Here is a 26,978-nt window from a genome sequence, read left to right as displayed (position 1 = left end):
TGGTTTACCCAAGATTTTATACGTTATCTGGTCAATTAATCACGGGATCTGGAACTGGAAAAAAATGCCAGTGTAAATTCGGGGCCTAAGAGTAAGGGCTGTCAGATTATGGACGTCCGATTCAATATGTGTCTTATTAAATTATTTTGGTTTTGTAATATTGGCAGCAATTTACTAATTTTAGTAAATTATTTGTATTATTGCTATTATGCGGGAATAATGTGGAACTATTTGTGATCCTGTTCCTTCCCCCTTCTGAGGGGACTCTTAACTGTGTTGCGCTGAAACCGGAAGTTGTTGGTACATTGCTGCAAAATAGATGTCCGAGCTAATGTAGCTGTAGCCGAATGAATGGATGCTCACCTCTTCAAGATGACATAAACTTTTAATCTCAAACCTCAACTCTGTCTTCCACGTTTTCCCGCCTCGGGTAAGTCCATAATCATGAAACTCGAAACTGTTTTCTGTCCAAACAAAATGACTGGCTAACAGTATAGCTAACACTTGATTCACCATCAAGCATCTTTTCGACCTTCTCAGAAACAGGGTATAGTAACCTCCAAAGCTTTAACCATTTAGAGCTGGACATATTACATATAAGGCAAATAATGGATGGGAATGCTATGTGAAATGTGGCACGTTTTAATTCACCTGAACACCTTAAAATACTCTAACATATTCCACATCCTGAACGTAGTAATGTTTTTCATGTGGCATATACTTTATTTTGTATTATTTACTGTTTCTTTTATTTCCATCTGATGTTATGTGTTCAATTTCCATGTTTTCTCAACTCATATTTGTATATATATATTTTTTAACTCCTACTCTTTAACTATCATAAAGTCTGTTTTATTTTCCATCACTGTTTTAAATTAATTCGATGTCTATTTTCACCGATTGTGAAGTGCTGCGATAATTGTATGAAGGGTGCTTTACCAATAAAGTTTAGTTTTATTGTACTGTCATCCTTTCAGCTGGCCAGGGTACCATGGCAACAAGGATGAAGCTGAAGCTGAAGACGGTGTTTGTGCTCTACTTCATGGTCTCGCTGCTTGGCCTTGTCTATGCTCTGATGCAGCTTGGTAAGTGTTAAAAAGCACTCTCTATTGACCTGTATTTTGACATTGTCAAAACAGGAAAGCACATTAAGACATTTATGATGGATCACAACTATAAAGTGCCCTATAGCGCTATTCCAATGAGCCAGTATGCACGACACCAGGGTTTTAATGTTATTTAATGCAAATGTGTTTCCTACAATAACATGTCAACATTTCTGCTGTGAAATCAAGACTCTTAAAAGCTGTGTCCAGGATTTATTTATAGATTGATTCCACATTAATAAAGGTAAACACGACCATGCCATAGTCATATATTTAGTGTAAAAGACCAAACAACTAAACAAGATAATGCAGCTAATCCTGCGATCCTGTTTTACCTGTTGTTCTTTAACTTTATTTTTTCTGTTGTGACTGACTCTTTGCAGGTCAGCGCTGCGACTGCTCTGAGCATGACTTGCCTAAAGACCGTACCATATCACGGCTGCGAGGGGAGCTGCACCGTCTTCAGGAGCAAATGAGGAACTCGGAGGCTACCAAGAAACCACAGAAACCTATAACTAATCCCACCATCTTTGTCATCACCCCGACTTACGCAAGGTAGCCCGGGGTTTCCTTACCTCCTCACCATTAATGTCCTCTCAACTCTCTTTTATGACTGTCCACTCCTCTTCTCTGATTTCTGTCCAGGCTGGTGCAGAAGGCCGAGCTGACGCGTCTGTCGCAGACCTTCCTCCATGTTCCTCAGCTGCACTGGATTGTGGTGGAGGACTCGCCACACAAGACACCGCTGGTGTCCGACCTCCTGGTGAAGAGTGGCTTGACCTACACACACCTACACATGCCCACCGCCAAGGACCGCAAACTGCAGGAGGTGGGTGGAGACAAAAATCCCAACAGTTGTGAATCAAAAAACATTTGCAATTTGGTTTTGAGGTTTTTGTCATGATTTAGGATCAAACAAGTGCTTTTAAACCCTCCCCCCTCAGAATGACCCCAGCTGGCTGAAGCCTCGTGGGGTGGAGCAGAGGAACGAGGGACTACGGTGGCTCAGAGAGGACAGAAGGGCTCATCCCGGAGGAGACAACCAGCAGGGAGTGGTCTACTTTGCCGACGACGATAACACATACAGCCTGCAGATATTTGAAGAGGTGGGTGTGACATTGTGTTTAGTTAAATGATCCTCAACTGATTTAGTTTGTTACCAATGTTTAAAAAATCTGCTGGAGGGAGTGTTGGTTTGTAATGTCCCAGTATTAAAGCAAAGATCTCATTTTCTTTTGTCAGATGAGGAGTACCGAGCGAGTGTCGGTGTGGCCGGTGGGGCTGGTTGGAGGGATGAAATATGAGAGGCCTGTGGTCGAAGGAGGAAAGGTTGGTGCTTGTGAATGCTAAGTCTAAGATGAATAATGCTCACAGTGTGTTTGCTTCATTTGAGAGCAAAAGCCAAAACAAGAATGACAGAACATGAAATGAATACAGAATATTATATTTGTGCTCTTGATGATTCTTTGTAGGTGGTTCGTTTCCACACCGGTTGGCGTCCGAGTCGTCCCTTCCCAATGGACATGGCGGGCTTCGCCGTCTCCCTCAAGCTGGTGCTGGCCAATCCAGAGTCCTGTTTCGACGGCGAAGCACCGATGGGCTTCCTGGAGAGCAGCTTCCTGCAGGGACTGGTCACCATGGACGAGCTGGAGCCCAAAGCAGACAACTGCTCTAAAGTGAGAGTGTGTTAATGAGTGTGTTGGATAGATAAAGACGGAGAGGGAGGAATTGAGAGCATCAGTGATGATGTGTGTGTGTTTGGATTGATCTTCTTCAGTGTGTTTAAGAGCACTACGCCATAATGTAGAAACGACATGGACAATACAACATGGATTTGATTTCCATCCATATACTGTATGCTGTAGCAGTTTCAAGCTCTAAAATATTGCTTTATCTGAATTTTGTTATGCTAATAGATCATAATAATAATGGTTTTATTATGATCTACGTCAAACCACATGGACAGCAACTACTGTTACCAAAATATTGACACAACATAAGTAAAATTAGCAAAGAATTTAAATGAAATACATGAATTTATTAAAAAAAGTTCCTTACCATCAACTCAATATTTACATTTAAACTTTAACATCTGAGACAAATTTTCCCAGTTGGTTTCACACATTTTTATTCACAATTATTCCAATATCAAGTTAATGCACAGATATATTATCGTTTGGATATAAACTATTAGTGTTATTTGTATTTGCAGTAGATATTTAAGCAGGATTGTATTAATTCCTTGTGTGTGTTACAGGTGCTTGTGTGGCACACACGGACAGAGAAGCCCAAGATGAAGAGGGAGGAGGCTCTGCAAGCTCAGGGTCTGGGCTCAGACCGTGCAGTGGAGGTCTGAGGAACACACACACACACACACACACACACACACACACACACACACACACACACACACACACACACACACACCCTGTACTCCGCTGTATAATGCTGCACATGTAACTGCGTTGTAAATACTGTAAAGCAGGAACACATATCTGTTAGAGGAGTGTTATCTTTTGTGTCCGGTAGTTAATGTACGTGTGTGTATATATTGAGTGAGTGTGTCATCACAACAGTGTATGTTAGTGTATGTATCAGGTTTTATTTTATTATAGTGAGTTAGCGACTTTGTCCAGCAGTCCAGTGGAGGATGATTCTGGAGGTTGCCTGATGGGGGCGCCACTTTTAAACCTTCCAAAGCCATGCTGTTACACCTCCAGGTCGTTTCTCCCTCGCAGCTCATTACAGAGGTCCATGCTTATATCACTCACTTGTTTACTTGTGTTCAATGTAAATCCCGCAGTGTGACTCACTCCTGATGGACATTAGGTATTTAGACGGCTGAGCTACTCCAGCCTCTGTTTCCATTAGTGCAGCCTGATTTCTGACCGGGGTACAGTTGTAACGGAGCACTTTATTCTTGCATGGCTTCTATTACACGTGATGGGTGTCTGTAAGTCTGTACTCAATCATATGGATGTGTGTTTACATCCAACAAGGAGGTTATGTTCTCAGTTTAGCTCGTTTTTGACAATAATTATGGTAAAGAAGGCCATTTCACAGACATCACTAGTACAACGGCGGGTGAAAAAGACAACAAAGACAAACAAAGTAGGCAGCAATTGTGCATCAAAGCTGTACAGGCAAGAACGTGTTTAGCAATTTTATGGAATAGGTACTGGCCTGACTGAAAGCTGTGGAAAGGGATCTAGCTTGGGCAAAGGAAGAACCCATTTACTTTAGAGCCAATCTAAATTAACGGGCGGATATTATTTAGTTTTTAAAAGACCACATGAGCTCTGGGAAAGCACAGACTTCCACTTAGGTCGTTTGTATTGGAAAAAATGATGCATGTATCCATTTCAGGGTTGGTCTCTAGATCTTCTATAATTTTCCTGAGCCAGACAAGCAGAAATGGTAACCTCGTTGGCGGCAGTAAAAGCCATCCCCATCATAGGCATGATAATAATCTTTTATGCAACCTGTCTAATCAAAATGCATTTGCAATCAAAGTACAGTAATCGTATTGTGGAGCAGAGGTGCATTTCTTTACAGTTAAATGTGCTATAATAATAGATAATAGTTATATTAATGAAGTTCTCACACACCTGTGTTACACACACGAGTGGTGCAACAACAACAACACAAACATGGAGGATACGTTTCCACACCCAGTGGTGTTAACGCTGGTTTTCACAACCGCTTGTTCTAGCCAGCGTTTTTATATGTATATTTTTAGTGATGCTTTTTAAAAACATAGGGCTTGTGGAATCCATTTAGGAGCCCTGAATTAAGGGATCAATACTACTGAAACTCATAGGAATTATAATACAGTATGCAAGATAGCAGATAGAAAACATGGCGTGTTATATTTCCTCGCTGATGACAAGAAAAAGACTTGAATTTGCATTTTATAGGCAGGGAATCCCTGGAACTTCACAGTAGCTAAATAAAATCACAGATCAAACAAGTGCTGCGCAGCTCCTGCTGTATGATAGTGTAAAAACAGCTAGTGCCTGCTTTAGTTTAACTAGTGCCTGTAAGTCATTTCTTTACTGGTGTATTATGTATTTATTATTGTAATAATATTGTTCTATACATTGTACAATGTGATAATGTCCGTCATTGACCTTGAAAATAAACAAAAATAATGTAAAAAGTCATGTTTTTGTCATTGTATTTTCTTTTACTTAAGCGATTCATTTCTACGATTCATTATTTAATAATTCAGTCTTTGCAAGCAAAGTGGAAGGAAGAAATGTGAGTTTTCTATTAATCACACGCTGATATGTGATTCTTGTTTGGGAAAAGTAATTATGATGGCTAGAAAACCTCAAAAACAATATGACTTTGCTCTTCACTGCAGATAAATATGGCAGACATTGCTTAGCTTCTGTTCCTGTTCTCCTGTCCCTCCACAATAGAGGTCCATAATCCAACATCTACTGTACTACACGGACTAATCACAAGTACCCCTTCCAACCCTGCTTCAAAACATCCCTTTAAGTCTTTTTCTTATGCAACACATTTTGTATTCTGACCCCAACTATTATAAGAAATGCTGACTCGAGTAGAGCAGTGTAGGCTGCTTACTTAACGTGATCTGAAACGCAGCCAAGAGCACATCTGTTGAGAGTCAGGTAATGCTAACTGTGCCTCTTCACAGAGCTGTCACACTGCAGCTCCAGGAGTATGAGACAGTGGGGCCCCCGGGCACAGACACGCAAAAGCCCCCACCACCCCTCCTACACATGAGCCAGACACAGACTTATAGTTGTTTACCGCTTTGTTGTTGTTTTGGTCTTCTTGGAGTTCATTTTTGACTGTTAGACTGAGTCACATTTGACCCCTAACCCTTTTTTTTTGTCATTTTGTGTCTCTTTATTGTCCCTATGAGGTTGTTTTTACTTGTTTTGTGTCTTTCTGTAGTAGTTTTGTTTCTCTTTTTAGTTGTTTTTTGTCTATTTGTATTGTCTCTCGAGTCATATTAGATCTCTTTACAGTCGTAACCCTTGTGACCTTGTGGTAATTTAGTGTATTTTTGTAGTCATTTTGTTTCTCTTTGTATTTGTTTTTATTTATATTTTGTGTCTGGTCTTTTTATGTGTTGTGTATCTGTTTGTGGTCTATTTGCAGATGTTTTTCATCTCTCTATAGTTGTCTTTTTATGGTCTCTTTGATTCTCTTACTCATTGGTACAAAATCTTACTCAGTAATCCATCCATGACTCTGCTTGTGACTTTTATCATCTCTGTTTCAGTATTTCCTGAACTGTAACCAAATCCAAATCCTCTGATTACAGTACCAAACCCTAACTTGTCCCTGCTTGACAGACGGTAACCATGGCGACCTGCTCTCAGCGTCCGCTCACCGTCAGCGATGATTACCCGGTGGGCGAGGATACACAGGTGAGGCTTTTACAGGCCGCTGTGATTGACAGCTGTTACGCCCTCCGTGCAGGGATGTGGCCCGCAAGCTGACTATATATGGTGGTGAGAGTCTACCTGAGCGCCACACACACACTCTCTCACACACACACACACACAGTTGAAGGAGAGGTGGTAGGTGAGTAAGACAGGCTGAAGTCATAGTCGCACGCCATGTTTTCATCTACAGTGATTCACTCACACATCTGCCGACTAGACGGCCTGTGACAGTAGAAAGTCGTTTCATTTCTGTAAACCTTACACTACCGTCATGTCCTCTGTCATGCTTTCACCCTTAAATAACTCACATCTCATTTAACGTGTGTGCGCTACTGCCGGAGTGTGTTCTCCCTTTGCTGGTGTGTCACAGTATGCATGTGTGTGCATGTTCCTGTAGGCGTGTGGGAGCTTTACATCCTCAAACTGACCTTAGAACAACATAATTACTCAACACACACACCCTGACACGGTGTTAGCGTACAAACTGTGAGATAACATTCAAACTAATTTGATCTGGACACACACAAACCTTTCATAAAGATATCCCAGCTTATCAGGAAAGGGAACCATTATGAGGTAATGTAAATGATCCGCAAATAATGGAAATTTAGAGGCCGCCATTTTGAACGTGGGCCTCACTATGCTTCAAACCAATACACGTCTTTTTTAATTTAAAAAGAAGCGCTGCTGGGTGTTTGAGGTGAAGCTACTTCCTTTGTGTGTTTTCTGAGTGTTGTATCTTGTGAGGGAAAATTGTCTAAATCCAAGGCACAATGTAGAGGTGGTGCAGAATAATAACGCCTTAATTTAACATGGCAATATGGATTTTAAATGACGTGTCGCAACCAATGTGGGTTTACAAGATGTCCTATCAACGCTAGTTAGAGGGTAGTTGTTGGCAATTCAATTCTTAATTCCCAGACTCCTCCAACTGTGCATGAAATACAAGGTTACACTATAGTGCAGGTAAAATAGAATTAAAAAACTATGAGCATAGAATGAGATAAATCTAAATGTAAAATAAAAAAAACTATTTGTAACATGATATAAATATGTAAACTGTGTACAGGGTCATGTTTAGCTGTAGCCTGCTCCTTACTTTATTGGCATTTTCTTATATTGGAACAAACAAACAAACATGTACTTCACACACACACACACACACACACACACACACACACACACACACACACACACACACACACACACACACCCTTGACTTGCACTAGTACTAAATGACATACAGTACATAAAATAAATGTAATAGAAACACTTCACAAATTGACTGATGTATGTCAGTCTTTCTAGACAAACACTACGGGAAAGTTCCTTAATCCAGATCTTCAATGTTGGGGCATCCACATTTTTCCAACAAAGAGCGCCCTCCTGGCTTGACGAAGTCCAAAGTTTGGTCTGTTTTGCAGTCAGTTTGAAGTCCTTTGAACATATTCCAAGCACACAAAGTTCGGTGTTCGAAGGGAATTTGATGTTAAATACACGTACTAACATCTTTCCAGAGGATTTGTGTTTTTGGACACCACCTCAAAGACAAGGAAATAAAGTTCCTTTCTCATCCAAACATCTGGAATATTAGCAACCATGTGAAGTTTGACAGAAGTTATGTACATTCTCATCAAACCCCTTTTGCTTTGTCATCCTTGTTATCAAACGTGTCACTTTATTGCAAGATTATTTAAGCTACTTATATATTCATACAAAATCCATGACATGGCCTCAGTCCGATAAACTGCCACCTGTTGTTTGGAATATGTTTATGTATGGCCATTAATCCTCTAATGAGTGATGTGTTGTAGGATTTTAGGAAAACTTTAGAAGGTCACATCTCTGCTTATCTGTAATGGCTGAGGACGTACTGGTTAATGATTGATCTGAGAGTAGGGCGTTTCCATCAGGTGTTTTGTCAGCTGGAATATATAATCAGTTGTTCACGAGACCTGTACATGTGTGAAGCCAGCTTAAACTTTGAATCAGAACTTTATCTCTAAGTTAGCATGTGTTTAAGGCGACGAGGTGTGTGTGTGGGTACAGACAGAGACCTTGAGAGTGAGAGTGCTTTGCTGCATGTGTGTGTGTGCGCTCTTTGTGCGTGTGCTCTGGTGACGACAGATCTGCAGGTCGGGGGGGTGTGACGCTCTGTGTTAGGGGAGTATCCTGAGTCATTCACTCAGACTCTCACACACACAGGAGGTTTAACTCACACACACAGAGGCAGAGACGAGACGACAGAGAGAGATCAGGTAAGGCTTCTTATATTATACTTTGCTTTGAATTATCATGTGTTTATAAGTGAGTTTATGTAAGTAAATAAGTCATTTTCTTTTATTCTAACAATAAAGGACAGGATGTTTAGTCGCTGCTCTTATTTCTCTTTCTCACCAAGGTTTAGAAGTCTTATTTCTCTTTCTGCTTGCTTGTTATGTTCCTCCACTCTGCTTTTTTTCTTCCTCCTTTAACTTTGTAACATAAGCCTCTGGATGTTGTCATTTTGGATCGATCATATCTGTAACTTCTTTGAAAATGTCTAGCAAAAGTCACTGAACGGACTGTAGTGTTTTGAGGTAGACGTGGAGATTCGAACCGCTCTCTCACATGACTGATATTGATGTAACAAGGAACTTAATAAGAGTATTTCCCAAATCGTCAATCTATTCGTCTAAAATCTTAGTGCTCTTGATTGCAATAGCAGCTGTTTTAATTACTCAGCGTAAGGGCAAACTGAAACTACAAAAAAACTACAAACATTTCTCTTTAATCAGCTTGTTGTCAAATGTAGATACTGGCAGGCAGTGGTGTGATGTAGTGAAGTACATTTACTCAAGAACTGAACTTGGGGTACTTCCTTTAGTAGTTATGCTCATTTATACTTCTATTCCACTACATTTTAATAGCCAATATTGTACTTTTTACTCCACTATATTTGTTTAACAAAACTTTACACATTCAGATTATAAGCTATTATAATATATACATCTAATACATAAACTTTGATATATAATAATGGGTTAAGGTATCCAGCAGCAGTAAATGAAGTCATTTAATAAGCTCCACATTTACCAGCTGTGGTGAACGCATTAAAGCATGAATAACAATAACCCAGTCATTTGATATATTGTACATGATTCTCAAATTGCACATTACACACTATAAGTACTTTTTATTTTGATGCTAATACTTTTACTTAAGATTTTGTGTGCAGAACTTTTACCTGTAACAGAATATTTTACACTATCACACTTTTACTTACATAACATATCTGAGTACTTCTTACAACTCTGCAGGACGGATAGATTCAAAACAATCTAACTGAAATAGAGCTGATGAGTTATGTAGGGTTGGATTGTGAAAAATGTAAAGGGTGGCCATAATTGAATCAAGATAGTCAGTTTTCTATGCACTTCTGGTGACCAAAAACAGTGATGGCTGATGGGAAATAACCTCTGTGCTGCTGAACTTTCTCATATTTATCAAATTTTGTGGATTTGATCCTACATTCTTTTAACTCTAACCAAAAACAAGCCACAGTCACGCTGTCTTTGGCCGTTTTTTGATAGAGTCAATATGGAATCATTGATTTTGGCTGCTGTACAGAATCCAACTGTTTAAATCAGGTACAAAGTCTGAATCTGTGTGTTTGTCTCTAGCTGTAAGAACGTTGTGTCTTTACATCATTTCTGATAACACTGACGGTGACCTGCACACACACACACACACTCACACTAGTAGTTCACATACTGAACTACTAGTGCCATGCTGAACATCTTGTGACAGATGGTGAGGCAGATACTATAATATGTAGTTCAATGCATACCATCCACAGTATGTGTGCAGATACGCATACACTGACATTATTGTACGGCCAGGTCTCATTTCATGGCAATTTGCCCTCGCTTTTGCTTTGGCTTGAATTAGATCCTATGGCAGCCATTATGGAATGATTGTGAATGTGTGTGTGTGTGTGTGTGTGTAAAAGGACACCCAAAGTATGAGATGAGGATTATTTAACGATATTAATCTCTCATCTGTCTCACATTATCTTTCAGGTGACAATAAAGGAGCTGTAAACCAAGAAAACTAAATACGGAAAGATGACCATTGGGAAGAACTCCAGGAAAAACTCTGCCCGCTGCTCCACCCGGGCCCCTAAGTTCCTGGACAAATCCAGTGGCTTCTACGTCCGCCTGGATGAACCTGAGGCCACTGGAGAAGGGGAAGAGGTGAGGGGAAAAGAAGAGGAGAAGACAGGGGACACAAACAGACAGGGTGGTGTCGTGAGCAGCCCAATTGTGGTGCTCAATTCTGAGAAGTATGAAGTGGAGGCGTTTGACCACAATGAAGGGATGATCGAAGACGACGGGGAGACTCTCCTCCAGAGGAAACACAGCCGCCGCAGCAACAGGTGGAGGAGAAGCTCCAGGAGGAAGCAGAAGGAGGGGAGAGTGGAGCAGGACGCAGCCCAGGATGACATGCCGAGCCCGGGGTCGGAAAGTCCAGATACCAGGGTGATGATCGAGGTGGAGATGGAGAAAGTCAAGAAGTTGGAGGAGAAGACGGGAAATAGGATGGAGTCCACAATGGTCCATTTCCCCGTCCGGGAGGATGAGGACGACCAGGTCCTGATCACAGACAAGAAGAGGGGGAGGGAGGAGGAGGGAGAGGAGGAGAGGAGGATGAAGAAAGAGCAAGAAGAGGGGCTGAAGGTGATAAAGAGGAACACGGTGAAGAATTATCGCAAGGTGAGAAATCAGAATAAGAGCTTGATGTTGTGTGTTATTGTATTTGCTTCTGAAATGTTATGTTCACATATGAAAATGAGGCATTATATAATGATTGACTTGGGCAAAATCTACCTACACAGATTACAAAATAAGTAAAATAAACACCTAAATGAATATTTTTGATGTTTTATTTCCATTAGTCTGAAAGAACACATGTTCTGGAAGCTATATAGCCCAGCGTCACCTACCTGGTTAAACTTAAAGCCCCTCAGGGTTACATTAACCCGTCCTCAGAGTTTGTCGAACAGAGGGGTAAAGTTCTTCACATACTGGGCTATTAATCACCATGGTAACTATCACCCTTAATAATAAACCACCAGCGGAGTCAAGGTACAGCATCCATCGGTGCATGTCACCAGCTCACTCCCTTCCTCCTGTAGGACTTTTTCCTTTACGTCACGTTTAATTACCTGCAGAAACAGCGCTGAGTGAGCGGATGCTCACTAAAAGCCAAGGAGCTGCGCGTCCCTCACCTGATTCACATGTTCCCAACAATTTTCTGCTTCCTTAGACACACATAGCACAGAGGTGACATTCCTGCGGCTCCAGTATCGTGTCCTTTGATCAATGGAACGAAGTCTGGCAGTGTTGACCCGCCTGCTAGGCTCACACCATAAAAACATTCCTCTATTAACCAATCAGAGCCGCCCTCACAGACGGACCTCTGCACAATATGACTTTTATATATGAGAGGGACTGTGAGAATATTTATTAATCCTAAAGTAAATTCTTGTGCCAGACTTGTTCTAGATAAGGACAATAAAGGTTCATTTCAGCCCTAAAGAACCCATGGAGACAAGACGGTCAATTTGTACACATTGACATATTTTCTACCTGCTGCTTGTCAGTCTTTTAGTCAGTTCACAGCGAATCGGTTCACAGAGAAAAATGTTTTGTCTGCAAAATTCAGATCCAGAAATCTCATTTTCGTCCCACAGCGATGCAATGTGATAGTAAAATAAATAAATAGTCATTTAAAAAAATAGAAACACAGTTTTTGTTTTAAAGTATGTGAATTCATACAATAATGAGGTGTCCGCCAGTCATTGTGGTTGTGAATTGTAAAACATGTATATTCCACTGTGTTACAACAATGTTGTTACAGTATTAAATAGTAAAGAAAAATAGCAGCGAGAGGGAGGAATGCAAACAATTCCAAACATGTGCAGGATAACTTTTGCAATCATAACTAAAGAGGGATTCATAGGTAACTGGGTTTAAACTGATACGTTTGTTCAAGGAAATCCAGAACTGCTTAAACATTCAACACAAAACTCTAAATAAAAATGTTTCTCAATGTTCCCTTTTAGTACCATATAGAAACTTCCTGAGAACTAGAGGACATTATTAGGATGCTACATAATCATAAAGTCAATTGAAAGAAGCTCAAAGGTCAAAATGACAGCAGCAAAGACACCACATCACCATGCTAACGTCATCCTAACAAACTCATAATGACTTATATGACAAACTTTATTATCATGTTGTTATTTTGGATTATTTAATTGCATTGCTAACCTTTAGCCTCCTCTTCCCATCAGGCTTTGGACCAAGCGTTTCGCCGCGGCTGGGAGGCCTTCATCACCAACCTGTACAGCATCACCCTCACACCTGTGACATCATCCTCACCCACATCTTCCTCATCACCCTCATCCAAGAAGAAACATCAACACAAATCTGTGCTGGCCGAGTTTCAGTAGAACTTGGGAGAGACATGGACAATAAAACCCAATATTTAGCAATTCAAATTGTGATTCTGCAGTTTTACGATGGACAATCCTTCCTGTGTGTCATCACAGGCTTTATAGTCTCATGAGTCATACCAAAACATAAGTTATTACCAAGTCTTAATCACTTTAGTTTACTGCGGATTACGAGACCTTTCTGGGCCTTTTTGCAGTTGTTTTATGTCAATTTGTGGTCATTTTGAAGTGTCTCTCTCTGCAAGTGAAGGTGAGGAGGGCCCCTGATTAAGTTTTACGTGATGATGTGAGGAGGCCATGCTATTGATTTTATATTGAAGTCTATGGGACCGGCTTGAATGTAAAAAGCCTGTTTTTATTTGACTGAGTTCAGCTGGTTCTCCTCTATGTTTCAAATCACACCTTCGCTCCTTCGTTTCAGGTCCACTATTTCGAGCTTTTAGCACGATTAATCTTCTTTCCTTCCTTTGGTTTAGCACAATGAAACTACGAAAGTGTTGACGTGAAACCAAAGGGAAGGACGTTTTCAACCGTGTAGCAATGACGGATCAGTGGACTTTGGAGATATTCACATTTCTGTCTGTTAATCATTGCCATTTATTGCTGTTCCAGAGCTAATCATTAATGACAGTATGGCAAACACACAGAGCTGATGATTATTTAGACGGTTTGGTAATGATTAACCACATTTATGTTATTATTTTTGTAGGTATTGCATTTTCTTTAACCAAAGTTAATGACATTTAGACACGGACCCCTGTTAAAATATAGGTTATTGTATTTCATGGGCACTGAACTACACAAGTGTTTGACTTCCCCACTGTTTGTTCTGGTGAAGGTTATTAACCTGAAGGGACAAGGCAGGGAAGTGTTTGAAAGAAACGCTTGTATAATTTATAGCTTGGTTATAAATCCCCATAACTTTTATTGTTACCATTGCACATAAAGTATGTGATATGTGTTTTAATAGATTAAACACCACTCATTTTTTATTGTATTCTTGATTCCCATTGTCAAAATGAAATGTTTACAATAAGCCTGTGTTAATTTCCTGTTATACAGTAGTGTATGGATGTCATGTACTCTTGCAGACTAGACTGAAAAAGTTGAATGTACATTTTTGTATTTCTTTGGTATTGTAATCAATGCTTCTGCAGTCCGGAACCAGCAACAAGAAGCGCTTTTCCTGAGTAAATAAAGTTTTAATTTATTATACTGGGTGTGTTTTGATGTTTACATGAACAAGATGTAAAACACAGCATCATGCAGCGTCAATAGGCAGATCAAACCTGCTGAACTTCGATCAGGAATGTCAATATGTAGTTATCTAATCTTAAATATAACCTTTATATTGGAACATATAACACTTTGCACACCAATATGTTTCAGTTTGGCCTTTAAATTATGAGTTACTAAAATTTTGAGCGTTTGAGGCTACTTCCCATTTCCAAAAGCTATAAATGATCAAATGTCAAATGTAGTTCCAGTGATAGCAGATATTCCTACTCTTTGTCTACAGGAGGAAAAACTTATATAAAACAAAAACATTTCTAGTAAAGATTGTAAAAAAAATGAAACAATAGAAATGTTATTATTACTGTTTAATATAAACTAATTCAATTTACGTTTTCTATCTTTCTTATTGATCTGTTTTATTTAACATATATTTCAATCGGGCATTCAAGACACATTTTCATATTTATAAAACATGTGCACGTAGCATTGGAGTCACAGAGGCAATATCTAAATAACTGTAACCTATTTCAAGACATGTTTTTATCCTAACTTTGATCTTAAACTGGCTTACTGGAAATAATTTGATGGTCAGCTGCAGAATTGTAGTAATGTTGGTGTCTTTGCTGCCATCTTGTGGATGTAGAAAAAATATGACTATTTCTTAACGGAAATGACGCAGATCAATAAACTTTACTCTTATTCAAATAATTGTTTAGCTGTAAATATGAAAGTCCTCTCCCCCAGACTGAAGGTAACATTGAATATAAATATTGTGTATTTTCTGTAAAGTTTAGTTAGCTTGAGGAAAGACTGTGGTTGGTTTCGCGGTAAAAGTTTCCCGGTGGGCGGAGGCATGGCCGGACATAAAAGGCGGACGGACCAGCTCCTCGTTCACTTCCTCCTCTCTCCCGTCAAGGTAAGACCTCGTCATTGAGCAGTAACACTTCTTTCTTTTAAAATGTTTCAGTAATAACAGGTCAGATTAGTAACATAATGCCTTGGAATAACACTTAATATGCAGTTGAGCTTTAACCATTTTTAACCAATTTACACTCACTTGTTGGGTGTTAGCTTTTAGCTCATGTGCAGCAGTGAGCATAGCTGTTCACAATCCTTCACCATCCTGCACTTAGACTCTTTCTGTTCATTTGATATGTTTGTTAACATACATGAGGACATGTTATCTAACTGCTGCATGTAGTATTTATTGAGAAACCCCCTGACGAACTTGTGTTTTAGACTCTTAAAATGGCTGTCATTTGCTGCAGCTCCAGTGTCTCTCAATGATGATAATTACACAGACCTGTACTGAATGACTGTGACTGGACTAAATTATTCTGATGTGAGACACTTTAAAATGATATTTACCATCTCGTGCCGCCCTGCACACGTGGCGTGGTCACGTGTTGGCCTTACAGAGGAAATGCCATGCTAGCTACACCCTGCTAAAGCATTCTTTCTTTTTTGATTATAGATGGGGAAGAAGGATCCACACACTGCTGGCTACAAAGGTAACTTATCCACACCACGTGGCTCATTAACATGTATATCTGATGTGCTTTAAATGGCTGTGAAAACATGGCCTCTCCTGCTACAGTGATGTTTTTATTGAACTCTCTCACTGAAATCTTTTGAGGAAAACATAACTCAAACTCTGAGTAGCATGACTCTTTTACTGTAAGAGTGCACATGTGAAGTTGACTTTAAACCCATGAATTTGTCTGTCTGTAGGTGTAAGAAGACCGTGGCGAAACTCTCCACATCAGGTAAATGGAATGTTTAATCCTGGTAGATTGGCCATTACTTGGCTCAGTGCTGCAGTGATGATAATAAGAACTCTCTCTTGCCGAATCAGCTTTGAAGAAACTTCTTTACCAGATTCTGAGCAGCACATGGGCTCCACCTATTGCAATACCTGTATCTATAATTTATCTTGTAGTTTCTCTAACTTCAAGTTTTGCATGGAATTACATTATCAAAACCGGTCATGTGATGTAAAAGAAATATGCAAACTTCTAGTTCAAAGGTCAATGTACTTAACAGAACCTTTTGTCCTCTTTTAGAGTTTCAAGGTCATCCAAAGGTGACAAACAAGAATGAAGGCTTGCAACTTCTGACCTTTCATTATTAGGTTGGCCTGCGCTCTCCAATCATGCAACTCTTCAAATTGGTGCACTGAGGTGAGTGAAATTTGGCTTTTTTAATTTAGAGTTTATTCTGCTACAGGGTATAAATGTGATGATAATTAGACAAGCATATATCTGATATTATTGATGTCAACCTTTATCTGATCACCCTTTGTTAAACTTATACAAATATTTAATTTCCAAGCTGGTCATTAAAATTCTTTCTTTCGCTGCTAGGTCTGAGTTTCTCAAGATGCTTTGGGCAAGGATGACACGTGTATGGCTCATGAACGTCTCAACATGTGAGTCTTGACAAATGGAAAATGTGAAATGGGGTAAAACCTAACATCTGGACGATATGTTATTTCATAATGCAGTTCCAATGATGATGAACTTAGCTCACTTTGAACCAATGTGAAACGACACGAACAACTGAGAAACTGCGTTATGTAACATCTGTGTAGGCAACCTTTGTGTGAAATAAATTGAACATGCAGTAATACTTTATTAAATGTACCTGTATTCTGCCAACAGTGACTGGAGGCCTACAGCTGTGCTGCTGAGTTGAAAGGTAAGCTGCCATGACTCAAACAGAGAACCTACATCCTTTATTCCCAGCCATGCTGAAAATGATGAGATATATCTGGAATCTCGTTCGTCTGAACTCCTGTTGAGAAATATCTATTTCTGACATCAGTACACCAACTTAATGGTTCAATGCTTTTCTTTGACATTTTGTGCTAACACCTGTCTGTCTCTTGCAGGTGCCTCTTTGGAACATGCTGCTCACTTCTCAGCAACAAAGATGTTTTTCCAGGTGAGTGAGTCCTCATGTATACAGCAATGTCTCAACATCTAGACACATTGCATAGTTTCCTTGTGATGACACCCGCACACGTCTTACGCCTTGGTTCAATGCCAGAACCTGCAAAGGTGGACCCACTGGTGTTACCTTGGCAATAAGGTGAAGAGCCGTTGGGGTTACCAACAGTCTGAATGGAAACGCTAAAATAAAGTGTAATTGTGTTATGGGGCAATTAACGTTCCTGTGAGACTTGGTGTCAAGTTGAATAAAAGATTCTAGTCACTTGAACTGTGCATCAGTATGCAGCTTAACGTTCTCTTCTTTTTTCCAAAGGTGACCATCAATGCCAAACTGGGGACCCATGTTATCAAGATGGCCCAAGCTGATGTAAGTCTCTTGATGGTTCCAAATACTTCACATCAACTACTCACCTGGTCTTGCCTTGAATTCTTAAAAACATTCCTCAACACTTCCACAAGTGCGAGTTGCTTCGTAAACTGATGTTACATGACTCAAATGCGTTTACTGTGGAGGAATGTCAACTACTTTCAAACAACAGGGTGACTAATTGATGAACAGAATTTTGTACTATGCCTTGTGTAAAAGTGATGAGTTTCTAATTACCGCCCCAGTCTGAAAATTCATGACTGATTGGTTACCCCTCTGATAAACCGCAAATTAAAACGTTCCCTGCTTTCAGTTGAGTTCACTGGGCTAAATTTATTTCTACCTGTTGCAGGTGTGACGCAATCGGACTCGTCTGCGGTGTGAAACGGCGCAGATGCAGGACTGCTAAAGGTAAATGATGAAAGTGTTTGCTTTCAGGACTGCTGCACATGTCTGAAGTGATGATTTCCTTATTACCGCCCCAGTCTGAAAATTCATGACTGATTGGTACCGCACTGATTAAACACGGATTAGAAGGGTTCTGATTCATGTGAGGTGGCTTGGGTTAACTCGTTCTTTTTACTTGTTGTAGGTGTGACGCCATCTGACCAGTCGTGTGTGTGTGTGCAATGCGACAGATGCAAGACTGCTACAGGTAAATGATTAAAGAGCTGCTACAAATGTCTCATTTCTAAAGTGATGATTTCCTGATTACCGCCCCAGTCTGAACATTCATGACTGATTGGTACTCCTCTGATTGAAAGAGTAAATACTTAAGTGTCTTAACTTTTCACACTTTTTTTAAACTCTTGTTCATTATCATTTCAGACTCCGGCTGGATCTGCTGTTTCAAATTTAAGGTAAGAGTTGAACATCAAAATGTTAAAAGAGCATGTTGACGTGATGAGTTTCTTATTACCGCCCCAGTCTGAAAATTCATGACTGATTGGTTACCCCTCTGATCAGAACTGTAAACAAATGGTGGTTGTTAAACGGGTTGGTTATTTTGCTAACCTCTCTAAAATGTTCTTTGCAGAAACTGTGTGCCATGAAGAGAGATCCAGCAGCCATCTTGTGCTGCCACACAATCCTGCGATCTGCTTAGCTGTGGGACAGACTTTCCTGGACATGATGATATACGTTTGTTTGCAGTTGACTGCCTCACCATCTTGCTGTATATTTCCAGATGGATTGAATTAAGCACCAAATAAAAAAAGTGGTTTATAACTCATTGTGCTAAGTGTGTAATACTTTGGGACCAAGCATGCAAGAGGTGACTATAGTTAGAATTGCAAGGTATTAAAGTTTGTTCAATTTATTAAAAGGACAGTTTGGGTCTTCTAATAACAAAATGCTAACTCCCAAGCACAAGTGTACTGTCAAAAAGGATGTTGTGCATTACATCAGCAACACTTATGTTGCCTTTGACACCAGACAAATTGAAATTGTTTGACATGCGCCTTCTAGCGACTCTGACAAAAGTGGCAGTGAGACTAACCTCATGCTTACAGTTCGGTAACAAAGGGACACCTGTAAGAAGAGACCCTGGAGTTGGTGCTCCTTGGGAAGGCAGGAACAAAATGTTCAAATGAAACTAAACCTTTTATATTGATGGGATGTCAGGATATAAAATGTCTGCTAAGAGTCTTCAGAAAACAGTGCCTTTGGCTTAACAGCAAATATTTAGTAAAACACTAGTGTGAGACCCAAGCCAGCAACTGGGAGAAGGGTCATGTCAGTGAATCTACATGGTGTTAAACTTTGTTTAGTTCCTTTTGACAAATACAATCCTACAACATGGTATCCACAACTGTCAAAAGGTTCTGTCTTTCTAAATGCAGATTGCATAGTCCAATAATGAGACCTTGAGCAGTAGAGGCAGCTGTTAGTACGGGAGAAATCAAACTCAATGGTGAAGATCCTTATCAATATCTAATAAGAAGTCCACTCCATCTTACACATTCTTACCCGTTAAATCACTGCAACCAATGATGCACCAGTGATGGCTTTTGATCTCATCCAGAGCCTGCAGGGAACTGCAACAAAAACTACTGTGTCAGTTAATGCTTAAAGTGAATACATTATGGAAGTAGTCTCACCTCATATTGCCTCTTGACAGGGCTCCTGGTAACTCCTGTTTGTTGGCAAATACTAGCAGCGTTCCACCAGCTAACCTGTGCATGGATAGGACACACTTGGTGATATAATATTGATACAGAAATTAAACATGGGTTTCAGCTAGAAACTGTGAAACTCAAAATCAATGTATTATCTGTCCTGCTGCCAAAATGCTGACTCATTTCCAGGTTTCAGGACTTTTGCCGTTTTTGTTTAACTGTAGTTTGTGCATCTCCTCCAGCAACATCATCCATATAACTACACATTAGTCAAAAGTCAAAATCAGGATTAAATAAAGAAAAACGCTGACATTAAATGTCTTCTACAAGATAACATGTTTTACACTGTACTGTGCATGTCGTTGACACTTCTTGCTCCTTGGAGTTTTCTGGAATACAGACATTTGTTATATTTTTCTTCCACTATAATAAATTAAATTGAACATCCACACGTGATAAACTACCTATTGGCCAGAGAGAAACCGTGAGTGTGAAAGTGCGTCATCTAGCTAAGGGCCACTGTGCGCGCGCGTGTATAAATGCGCGTCCTCCAGTGCTGTGACGTTGAAGCCCAGCGTCGAGGAGTCGGGGCTCAGGTCTTCTCCAGGATCCCCCAGCTTTACCCAGATCTCTGCACGCAACAGGTGAAAGAACAACCCTCTCACACACCTCACTGTTAGATATTATGGGTTTATTATAATATGTATGATATTGCTGTGACATTACAGTTAAAATGCAATAGAGCTTTTAAACTGTTACGCCTATTTACTATTTCCAGTGGTGTGTTAGCTTTTAGCTCATGTACAGCACTGAGGTAAGCAGTTCACAATCCTACCCCATCCTGCACTAAAACTGTTTCTGTTCATCTTGTGTTTGGTTATTTGAGAACATGTTTTCTAACCTCTGCATGTAGTATAATGAAACACACAAGACGAACTCTTGTTTCGACTGTTGTAAAAATGGCTGCCTCTCGTTTGCTGCAGCTCCAGTGTCTCTAAATGATGATAATTACACAGACCTGTACTGAATGGCTGTGACTGCACTAAATTATTCTGATGTGAGACGCTTTAAAGTTATATTTTCCAACTCCACGCCGTCCTGCACACGTGGGGTGGTCACGTGTTAGCCTTGCAGAGGAATTGCCATGCTAGCTACATCCTGCTAAATCATTCTTCCTTTTGATTCCAGACGGGGGAAGAAGGCTCCACTCACTGCTTGCCGCAAAGGTAATTTATCCTCACCATGTGGCTCGTTAACATATACTTTATAAACATGGCGTCTCTCCGCATTTTATCAGATGGCTGTGAAAGCATGGCATACCATGGAGTAGCCTGATGTTTTTATTGAACTCGATAACTAAAGTCTTTTGGGGAAAACACAATTGGAGCTCTGAGTAGTATGACTTTCATTGTAAGAGTGCACATGTGAAGTTGACTTAAAACCCATTTTTTTGTTTTGTTTGCATGTGGCAATAAAATTTTAACCCTTGGCTTCACCTCCCAATATATGGCTAACTTCTGATGTTTATTAGGTTGGTTTGCACGCTCCAATCTCTGAGCTCTTCAAATCTGCTGCAAGTGCACTGAGGTGAGAGATGTGGCTTTAATTTAGACTTTATTTTCTAACTTGGTATAAATATGATGATTACAACTAAAGACAAGCATATGTCTGATTTTCAATGATGTCAGCCTTAATCTGATTACCTTTTTTAAATGAACTGATAAAAGTTATTTTTTTCCAAGCTGGTTGTTTAAACTTTCTTTCTCTGCTAGGTGTGAGGTCTCAAGATGCTTTGGGCCAGGGCGACACATGAACATCTCAACATGTAAGTCTCGCTGAACGAAGAAATCAAACATGCTGTTTGAAAGGATGAAATGATTTAAAACCCACCAAACATCTGGATGACAAATGTCACATGGCAGTTTGTCACCAAAGCCCAGCTCAGACATTTGAAGTGTGATATGCATCAAAAGTAATATTTTGACCTCTACTAAAGTGCCAATTTCTCATTCAGGGCCTTGAACCAGTGGATGTGTGATGAGGACATGCTGAGAAAAGCTTTAGGGTGAGTCCTCATTACTCTTTATGTTCTACATGTACTTTAATAACGCAGTTCCAATGATGATGAACTTAGCTCACTTTGAACCAATGTGAAACGACACGAACAACTGAGAAACTGCATTATTTATTTAATATTTGTTTTGGAACTTTATTTTGCATCCTGATTTATGTAGCTAACTTGTGTTTAAATTTGGAGAGATCAAGATTCGTACAGTTAAAATGCCTGTATTCTGCCAACAGATTGACTGGAGGCCTACAGCTGTGCTGCTGAGTTGAAAGGTAAGCTGCCAAGACTGTAGAAACACAGAACCAACATCGTTTATTCCCAGCCATGCTGAAAATGATGAGATATATCTGGAATCTCGTTCGTCTGAACTCCTGTTGAGAAATATCTATATCTGACATCAGTACACCAACTTAAATGGTTCAACGTTTATTAATTTGTTGGGACATTTTGTGCTAACACCGGTCTGTCTCTTGCAGATGCCTCTTTGGAACATGCTGCTCACTGCTCAACAACAAAGGTGTTTTCCCAGGTGAGTGAGTCCTCATGTATACAGCGATGTCTCTGCTGTCGTGATACTCAACATCTAGACACATTGCATAGTTTCCTAGTGATGACACCCGCACACGTCTTTGGCCTTAGTTCAATGCCAGAACCTGCAAAGGTGGACACTGGTGTTCACCATCCTGTACTAAAACTCTTTCTGTTCTCGACATACATGAGAACATGTTTTCTAAATGCTACATTCTGCATTTGGTGACATGAGCTCGTGTTTTAGATTCTTGTAAAAATGGCTGCCCCTCACTTGCTGCAGCTCCAGTGTCTCTCAATGATGATAATTACACAGACCTGTACTGAATGACTGTGACTGCACTGAATTATTCTGATGCGAGACACTTTAAAAATGATATTTCCCAAGCCTTACAGAGGAGGTGCCATGCTAGCTACACCCTTCTAAAGCATTATTTTCTTATCTGTTTCTAGATGGAAAAGAAGGATCCACAAACTGCTTTCTGCAAAGGTAATTTATCCACCCCATGTGGCTCGTTAACATGTATATCTGATCGTTAATTTAAAATGGCGTCTCCTGCTACAGTGATGTTTTTATTGAACTCTCTCACTGAAATCTTTTGAGGAAAACATAACTCAAACTCTGAGTAGCATGACTCTTATTATATATAAGAGTGCACATGTGAAGTTGACTTTAAACCCATTCATTTATTTGACTGCAGATGTGAGAAGACCGTGACGAAACTCTCCACACCAGGTAAATGGGAGTTTTTGTCTTTTGCTGCAGTGATAAGAACTCTTTGTTGCCGAATCAGCTTTGAAGAAACTTCTTTACCAGATTCTGAGCAGCACATGGGCTCCACCTCATAATACAATACTTTTATCTAATCCATTTATGATTACAAAACTGGTCATGTAATATAAAATCTTCATAGGTCCATGTACTGAATGGAACCATTTTATCCTCTTTTAGAGCTTCAAGGCCATCCAAAGATGAAGACTAATAATGGACTGTTGCAGGTGAGCGTGTCTAAAGCAGAAATAAACTATCCAATTCCAAAAGAGCCACAACTGATGACCATTTTAAAGACGAGCATATGCCTGATTTAAAAAATATATATATATTTTTTTAGTGATGCTTATTATAAATCTGATTAGCCCTTTTTTGTTTCTAATGCTGACACTTAGCTTCACCTCCCAATAGACGGCTAACTTCTGATGTTTCTTTATTAGGTTGGCCTGCGCTCTCCAATCACTAAACTCTTCAAATCAGCTGCAAGTGCACTGAGGTGAGAGATGTGGCTTTAATTTAGTGTGTATTCAGTATTGGGGTATAAATATGATGATTATAATTAGACAAGCATATGTCTGATTTCAGTGATGTCAGATTTTAATCTGATTTACCCTTGCATGAACTGATTACCTTTCCGAGAACCAGCACCTTATCGTGGTGGAGAGGTTTGTGTGCCCCGATGAACCTGGGGGCTGTGTTGTCTGGAACCTTGTGTTCCTGGTAGGGTCTCCCATGGCAAATTGGTCTCAGGTAAGGGGCCAGACTAAGATTGGTTCAAAAAGACTTCATGAATAACACAATTGGAAGCGAGGATACCCGGCCCGGAGGAAGCCCGGGGTCCCCTTCTGGAGCCAGGCCCAGAAGGAGGACTCGTCAGCGAGCGTCTGGTGGCCGGGCTTGCCACAGAGCCCGGCCGGGCACAACCCGAAAAAGCAACATGGGCAACACCTCCGCTTCTCCGTCCCGCGGGCCCACCACCTACGGGAAACAACGATGGGGTCGGGTGCGCTGCCAGAAGGGTGGCAGTGAAAGCAGAGGGTCTCGACGGACCAGACTCAGGCGACAGAAGTTGGCTTTGGGGACGTGGAATGTAATGGTTCGGGCACCTAGTGAGGATGCCACCTGGGCGCCTCCCTAGGGAGGTGTTCCAGGCACGTCCAGCTGGGAAGAGACCGAGGGGTAGACCTAGGACCAGGTGGAGGGATTATATCTCTTCGCTGGCCTGGGAGCGCTTTGGAATCCCCCAGTCAGAGCTGGTTGATGTGGCCAGGGAAAGGAAAGTTTGGGGCTCTCTGCTGGAGCTGTTACCTCCGCGACCCTGACGGAAAAGCGGGAGAAGATGGATGAACTGATTAAAAATGTTTAATTTCTAAGCTGGTTGTTGAAATTATTTTCCTTCCTCTGCTAGGTCTGAGTTTAAGAGGCTTTGGGCTAGGATGACACGTGAACATCTCAACATGTAAGTCTTGGTGAATGAACTCAAAAATGCTCTTGAAATGGGGTAAAACCCATCAAACATCTGGAAGTTTGTCACCAAAGTTTTATTTATTCTTCATGTACCTTAATAACGCAGTTCCAATGATGATGAACTTAGCTCACTTTGAACCAATGTGAAACGACACGAACAACTGAGAAACTGCATTATTTATTTAATATTTGTTTTGGAACTTTATTTGGCATCCTGATTTATGTAGCCAACTTGTGTTTAAATTTGGAGAAATCAAGACTCTTACAGTTAAAATGCCTGTATTCTGCCAACAGATTGACTGGAGGCCTACAGCTGTGCTGCTGAGTTGAAAGGTAAGCTGCCATGACTCAAACACAGAACCAACATCCTTTATTCCCAGCCATGCTGAAAATGATGAGATATATCTGGAATCTCGTTCGTCTGAACTCCTGTTGAGAAATATCTATATCTGACATCAGTACACCAACTTAAATGGTTCAACGTTTATTAATTTATTGGGACATTTTGTGCTAACACCTGTCTGTCTCTTGCAGATGCCTTTTTGGAACATGCTGCTCACTTCTCTACAACAAAGCTGTTTCCCAGGTGAGAGAGTCCTCATGTATACAGCAATGTCTCAACATCTAGACACATTGAATAGTTTCCTCGTGATTACACTCACACATGTCTTGCACAGGCCTCTCAAACACTTCCAGAAGTTGTGAGATGCTTTGTACTATAGTACTGACTTATTGATGTTATATGTTTAGTATGCCTTGTGTAAAAGTGATGAGTTTCTAATTACCGCCCCAGTCTGAAAATTCATGACTGATTGGTTACCCCTCTGATAAACCGCAAATTAAAACGTTCCTGCTTTCAGTTGAGTTCACTGGGCTAAATTTATTTCTACCTGTTGCAGGTGTGACGCAATCGGACTCGTCTGCGGTGTGAAACGGCGCAGATGCAGGACTGCTAAAGGTAAATGATGAAAGTGTTTGCTTTCAGGACTGCTGCACATGTCTGAAGTGATGATTTCCTTATTACCGCCCCAGTCTGAAGATTCATGACTGATTGGTACCGCACTGATTAAACACGGATTAGAAGGGTTCTGATTCATGTGAGGTGGCTTGGGTTAACTCGTTCTTTTTACTTGTTGCAGGTGTCACGCCATCTGACCAGTCGTGTGTGTGTGTGTGTGTGTGTGTGTGTGTGTGTGTGTGTGTGTGTGTGTGTGTGTGTGTGTGCAATGCGACAGATGCAAGACTGCTACAGGTAAATGATTAAAGAGCTGCTACAAATGTCTCATTTCTAAAGTGATGATTTCCTTATTACCGCCCCAGTCTGAACATTCATGACTGATTGGTACTCCTCTGATTGAAAGAGTAAATACTTAAGGGTCTTAACTTTTCACACTTTTTTTTTTTTAACTCTTATTCGTTATCATTTCAGACTCCAGCTGGATCTGCTGTTTCAAATTTAAGGTAAGAGTTGAACATCAAAATGTTAAAAGAGCATGTTGACGTGATGAGTTTCTTATTACCGCCCCAGTCTGAAAATTCATGACTGATTGGGTACCCCTCTGATCAGAGCTGTAAACAAATGGTGGTTGTTAAACGGGTTGGTTATTTTGCTAACCTTTCTCTAAAATGTTCTTCCTTTGCAGAAACTGGGTGCCATGAAGAGAGATCCAGCAGCCATCTTGTGCTGCCACACAATCTTGCAATCTGCTATCCTGTGGTACAGACTTTCCTAGACATGATATCGTTTGGTGTGCACCATTAAATGCTTACCTGTCTTTAATGTTTATTTCCAGATGGCTGGAATTTGATACCTAATAAAGAAGTGTACAACTCATTAAGTGTATTATACCTGGGCATTAACACCAAGCATGCAAGACAAATAACTAGAGTTGGTGTGGTGTTAAAGTTTGTACAGTAACAATTAAATTACAATTGGCCTCCATATTTTACAAACAACACATCATTTAAATAACCAGTTTTACTGTCAAAAATATGCACCACAGTTGAGCACTTTTGCTTATTTGCATTAATTGACACCAGAACACAGGTGGGAAAAGTACTCAGATCTTTTATGTAATAGTAAAATGTGTAGTAATACTCTTGCCGGTAAAAGTCCTGCGTTCAAAATGTTACTGAAGTCAAAGTACAACAGAATTAGCATCTAAATATACTTGAGGTACCAAATGTATTCCTTATGCAAATTAGCCCATTTCACAATCCTGTCATGTTTTGATAATGATTCAAGCTAGTGAAGCTAAGCTAATTTGAGTAGTTTGATTATTCCAGGTGTCATTTCAAATTGCTCTGAATTCGTAAAGTAACTAAGGTACAAAATGTAGTGATAAAGTACATGCTTTAACTCTGAATAGTGGGGGTAGGATTGCAAAATATATTAATTTTCAAGTACCTGTATTCTTCAGTACAGTAAACCTACTTCACAC

At 40.2% G+C, this 26,978-nt stretch overlaps 2 protein-coding genes, 1 long non-coding RNA gene and 15 other non-coding genes across 18 annotated transcripts; all 18 read left to right on the top strand.

Annotated features, from left to right (window-relative positions):
* Nucleotides 1–279: 279 nt before the first annotated feature.
* On the top strand, nt 280–5,269 carry b3gat3 (beta-1,3-glucuronyltransferase 3 (glucuronosyltransferase I)). The gene is made up of 8 exons (XM_063901304.1): nt 280–430; nt 978–1,085; nt 1,490–1,661; nt 1,752–1,935; nt 2,051–2,212; nt 2,349–2,435; nt 2,579–2,782; nt 3,364–5,269. Exons 2-8 carry the CDS (start codon nt 992–994, stop codon nt 3,460–3,462), a joined length of 1,002 nt encoding a protein of 333 aa, XP_063757374.1. The 5' UTR covers nt 280–430; nt 978–991; the 3' UTR covers nt 3,463–5,269.
* Nucleotides 5,270–8,495: 3,226 nt separating this feature from the next.
* On the top strand, nt 8,496–14,246 carry sb:cb1058 (uncharacterized protein LOC394209 homolog). Its single transcript, XM_063901187.1, has 3 exons — nt 8,496–8,790; nt 10,594–11,286; nt 12,870–14,246. The coding sequence occupies exons 2-3, from the start codon at nt 10,639–10,641 to the stop codon at nt 13,026–13,028; spliced, it is 807 nt and encodes a 268-aa protein (XP_063757257.1). The 5' UTR covers nt 8,496–8,790; nt 10,594–10,638; the 3' UTR covers nt 13,029–14,246.
* A 1,612-nt stretch (nt 14,247–15,858) lies between these two features.
* LOC134876385 (small nucleolar RNA SNORD26) lies at nt 15,859–15,930 on the top strand. The gene has a single exon (XR_010167433.1). It is a non-coding gene; the product is annotated as a small nucleolar RNA SNORD26 (small nucleolar RNA).
* A 152-nt stretch (nt 15,931–16,082) lies between these two features.
* Nucleotides 16,083–16,157, top strand: LOC134876383 (small nucleolar RNA SNORD26). Its single transcript, XR_010167431.1, has one exon. It is a non-coding gene; the product is annotated as a small nucleolar RNA SNORD26 (small nucleolar RNA).
* A 613-nt stretch (nt 16,158–16,770) lies between these two features.
* Nucleotides 16,771–16,834, top strand: LOC134876382 (small nucleolar RNA SNORD29). The gene has a single exon (XR_010167430.1). It is a non-coding gene; the product is annotated as a small nucleolar RNA SNORD29 (small nucleolar RNA).
* Nucleotides 16,835–17,267: 433 nt separating this feature from the next.
* Nucleotides 17,268–17,395, top strand: LOC134876395 (small nucleolar RNA SNORD22). The gene has a single exon (XR_010167444.1). It is a non-coding gene; the product is annotated as a small nucleolar RNA SNORD22 (small nucleolar RNA).
* A 401-nt stretch (nt 17,396–17,796) lies between these two features.
* Nucleotides 17,797–17,869, top strand: LOC134876390 (small nucleolar RNA SNORD31). The gene has a single exon (XR_010167439.1). It is a non-coding gene; the product is annotated as a small nucleolar RNA SNORD31 (small nucleolar RNA).
* Nucleotides 17,870–18,036: 167 nt separating this feature from the next.
* Nucleotides 18,037–18,110, top strand: LOC134876393 (small nucleolar RNA SNORD31). Its single transcript, XR_010167442.1, has one exon. It is a non-coding gene; the product is annotated as a small nucleolar RNA SNORD31 (small nucleolar RNA).
* Nucleotides 18,111–18,273: 163 nt separating this feature from the next.
* Nucleotides 18,274–18,348, top strand: LOC134876388 (small nucleolar RNA SNORD31). Its single transcript, XR_010167437.1, has one exon. It is a non-coding gene; the product is annotated as a small nucleolar RNA SNORD31 (small nucleolar RNA).
* Nucleotides 18,349–18,478: 130 nt separating this feature from the next.
* LOC134876391 (small nucleolar RNA SNORD31) lies at nt 18,479–18,553 on the top strand. The gene has a single exon (XR_010167440.1). It is a non-coding gene; the product is annotated as a small nucleolar RNA SNORD31 (small nucleolar RNA).
* Nucleotides 18,554–20,246: 1,693 nt separating this feature from the next.
* Nucleotides 20,247–26,371, top strand: LOC134875903 (uncharacterized). Its single transcript, XR_010167304.1, has 18 exons — nt 20,247–20,346; nt 20,891–20,928; nt 21,234–21,289; nt 21,475–21,527; nt 21,717–21,767; nt 22,004–22,042; nt 22,247–22,299; nt 22,752–22,788; nt 23,000–23,034; nt 23,251–23,297; nt 23,511–23,566; nt 24,479–24,529; nt 24,832–24,870; nt 25,072–25,123; nt 25,437–25,495; nt 25,677–25,789; nt 25,967–25,998; nt 26,181–26,371. It is a non-coding gene; the product is annotated as an uncharacterized LOC134875903 (long non-coding RNA).
* On the top strand, nt 21,816–21,879 carry LOC134876381 (small nucleolar RNA SNORD29). Its single transcript, XR_010167429.1, has one exon. It is a non-coding gene; the product is annotated as a small nucleolar RNA SNORD29 (small nucleolar RNA).
* On the top strand, nt 22,858–22,929 carry LOC134876384 (small nucleolar RNA SNORD26). Its single transcript, XR_010167432.1, has one exon. It is a non-coding gene; the product is annotated as a small nucleolar RNA SNORD26 (small nucleolar RNA).
* LOC134876380 (small nucleolar RNA SNORD29) lies at nt 24,644–24,707 on the top strand. The gene has a single exon (XR_010167428.1). It is a non-coding gene; the product is annotated as a small nucleolar RNA SNORD29 (small nucleolar RNA).
* On the top strand, nt 25,297–25,369 carry LOC134876389 (small nucleolar RNA SNORD31). The gene has a single exon (XR_010167438.1). It is a non-coding gene; the product is annotated as a small nucleolar RNA SNORD31 (small nucleolar RNA).
* Nucleotides 25,536–25,609, top strand: LOC134876394 (small nucleolar RNA SNORD31). The gene has a single exon (XR_010167443.1). It is a non-coding gene; the product is annotated as a small nucleolar RNA SNORD31 (small nucleolar RNA).
* On the top strand, nt 25,823–25,897 carry LOC134876386 (small nucleolar RNA SNORD31). Its single transcript, XR_010167435.1, has one exon. It is a non-coding gene; the product is annotated as a small nucleolar RNA SNORD31 (small nucleolar RNA).
* On the top strand, nt 26,032–26,106 carry LOC134876392 (small nucleolar RNA SNORD31). The gene has a single exon (XR_010167441.1). It is a non-coding gene; the product is annotated as a small nucleolar RNA SNORD31 (small nucleolar RNA).
* Nucleotides 26,372–26,978: the final 607 nt, after the last annotated feature.

The sequence above is a fragment of the Eleginops maclovinus genome, chromosome 14, assembly GCF_036324505.1.
Source record: "Eleginops maclovinus isolate JMC-PN-2008 ecotype Puerto Natales chromosome 14, JC_Emac_rtc_rv5, whole genome shotgun sequence".
NCBI classification, from domain to species: domain Eukaryota; kingdom Metazoa; phylum Chordata; class Actinopteri; order Perciformes; family Eleginopidae; genus Eleginops; species Eleginops maclovinus.
This window is presented reverse-complemented; position numbering and strand designations above follow the sequence as displayed.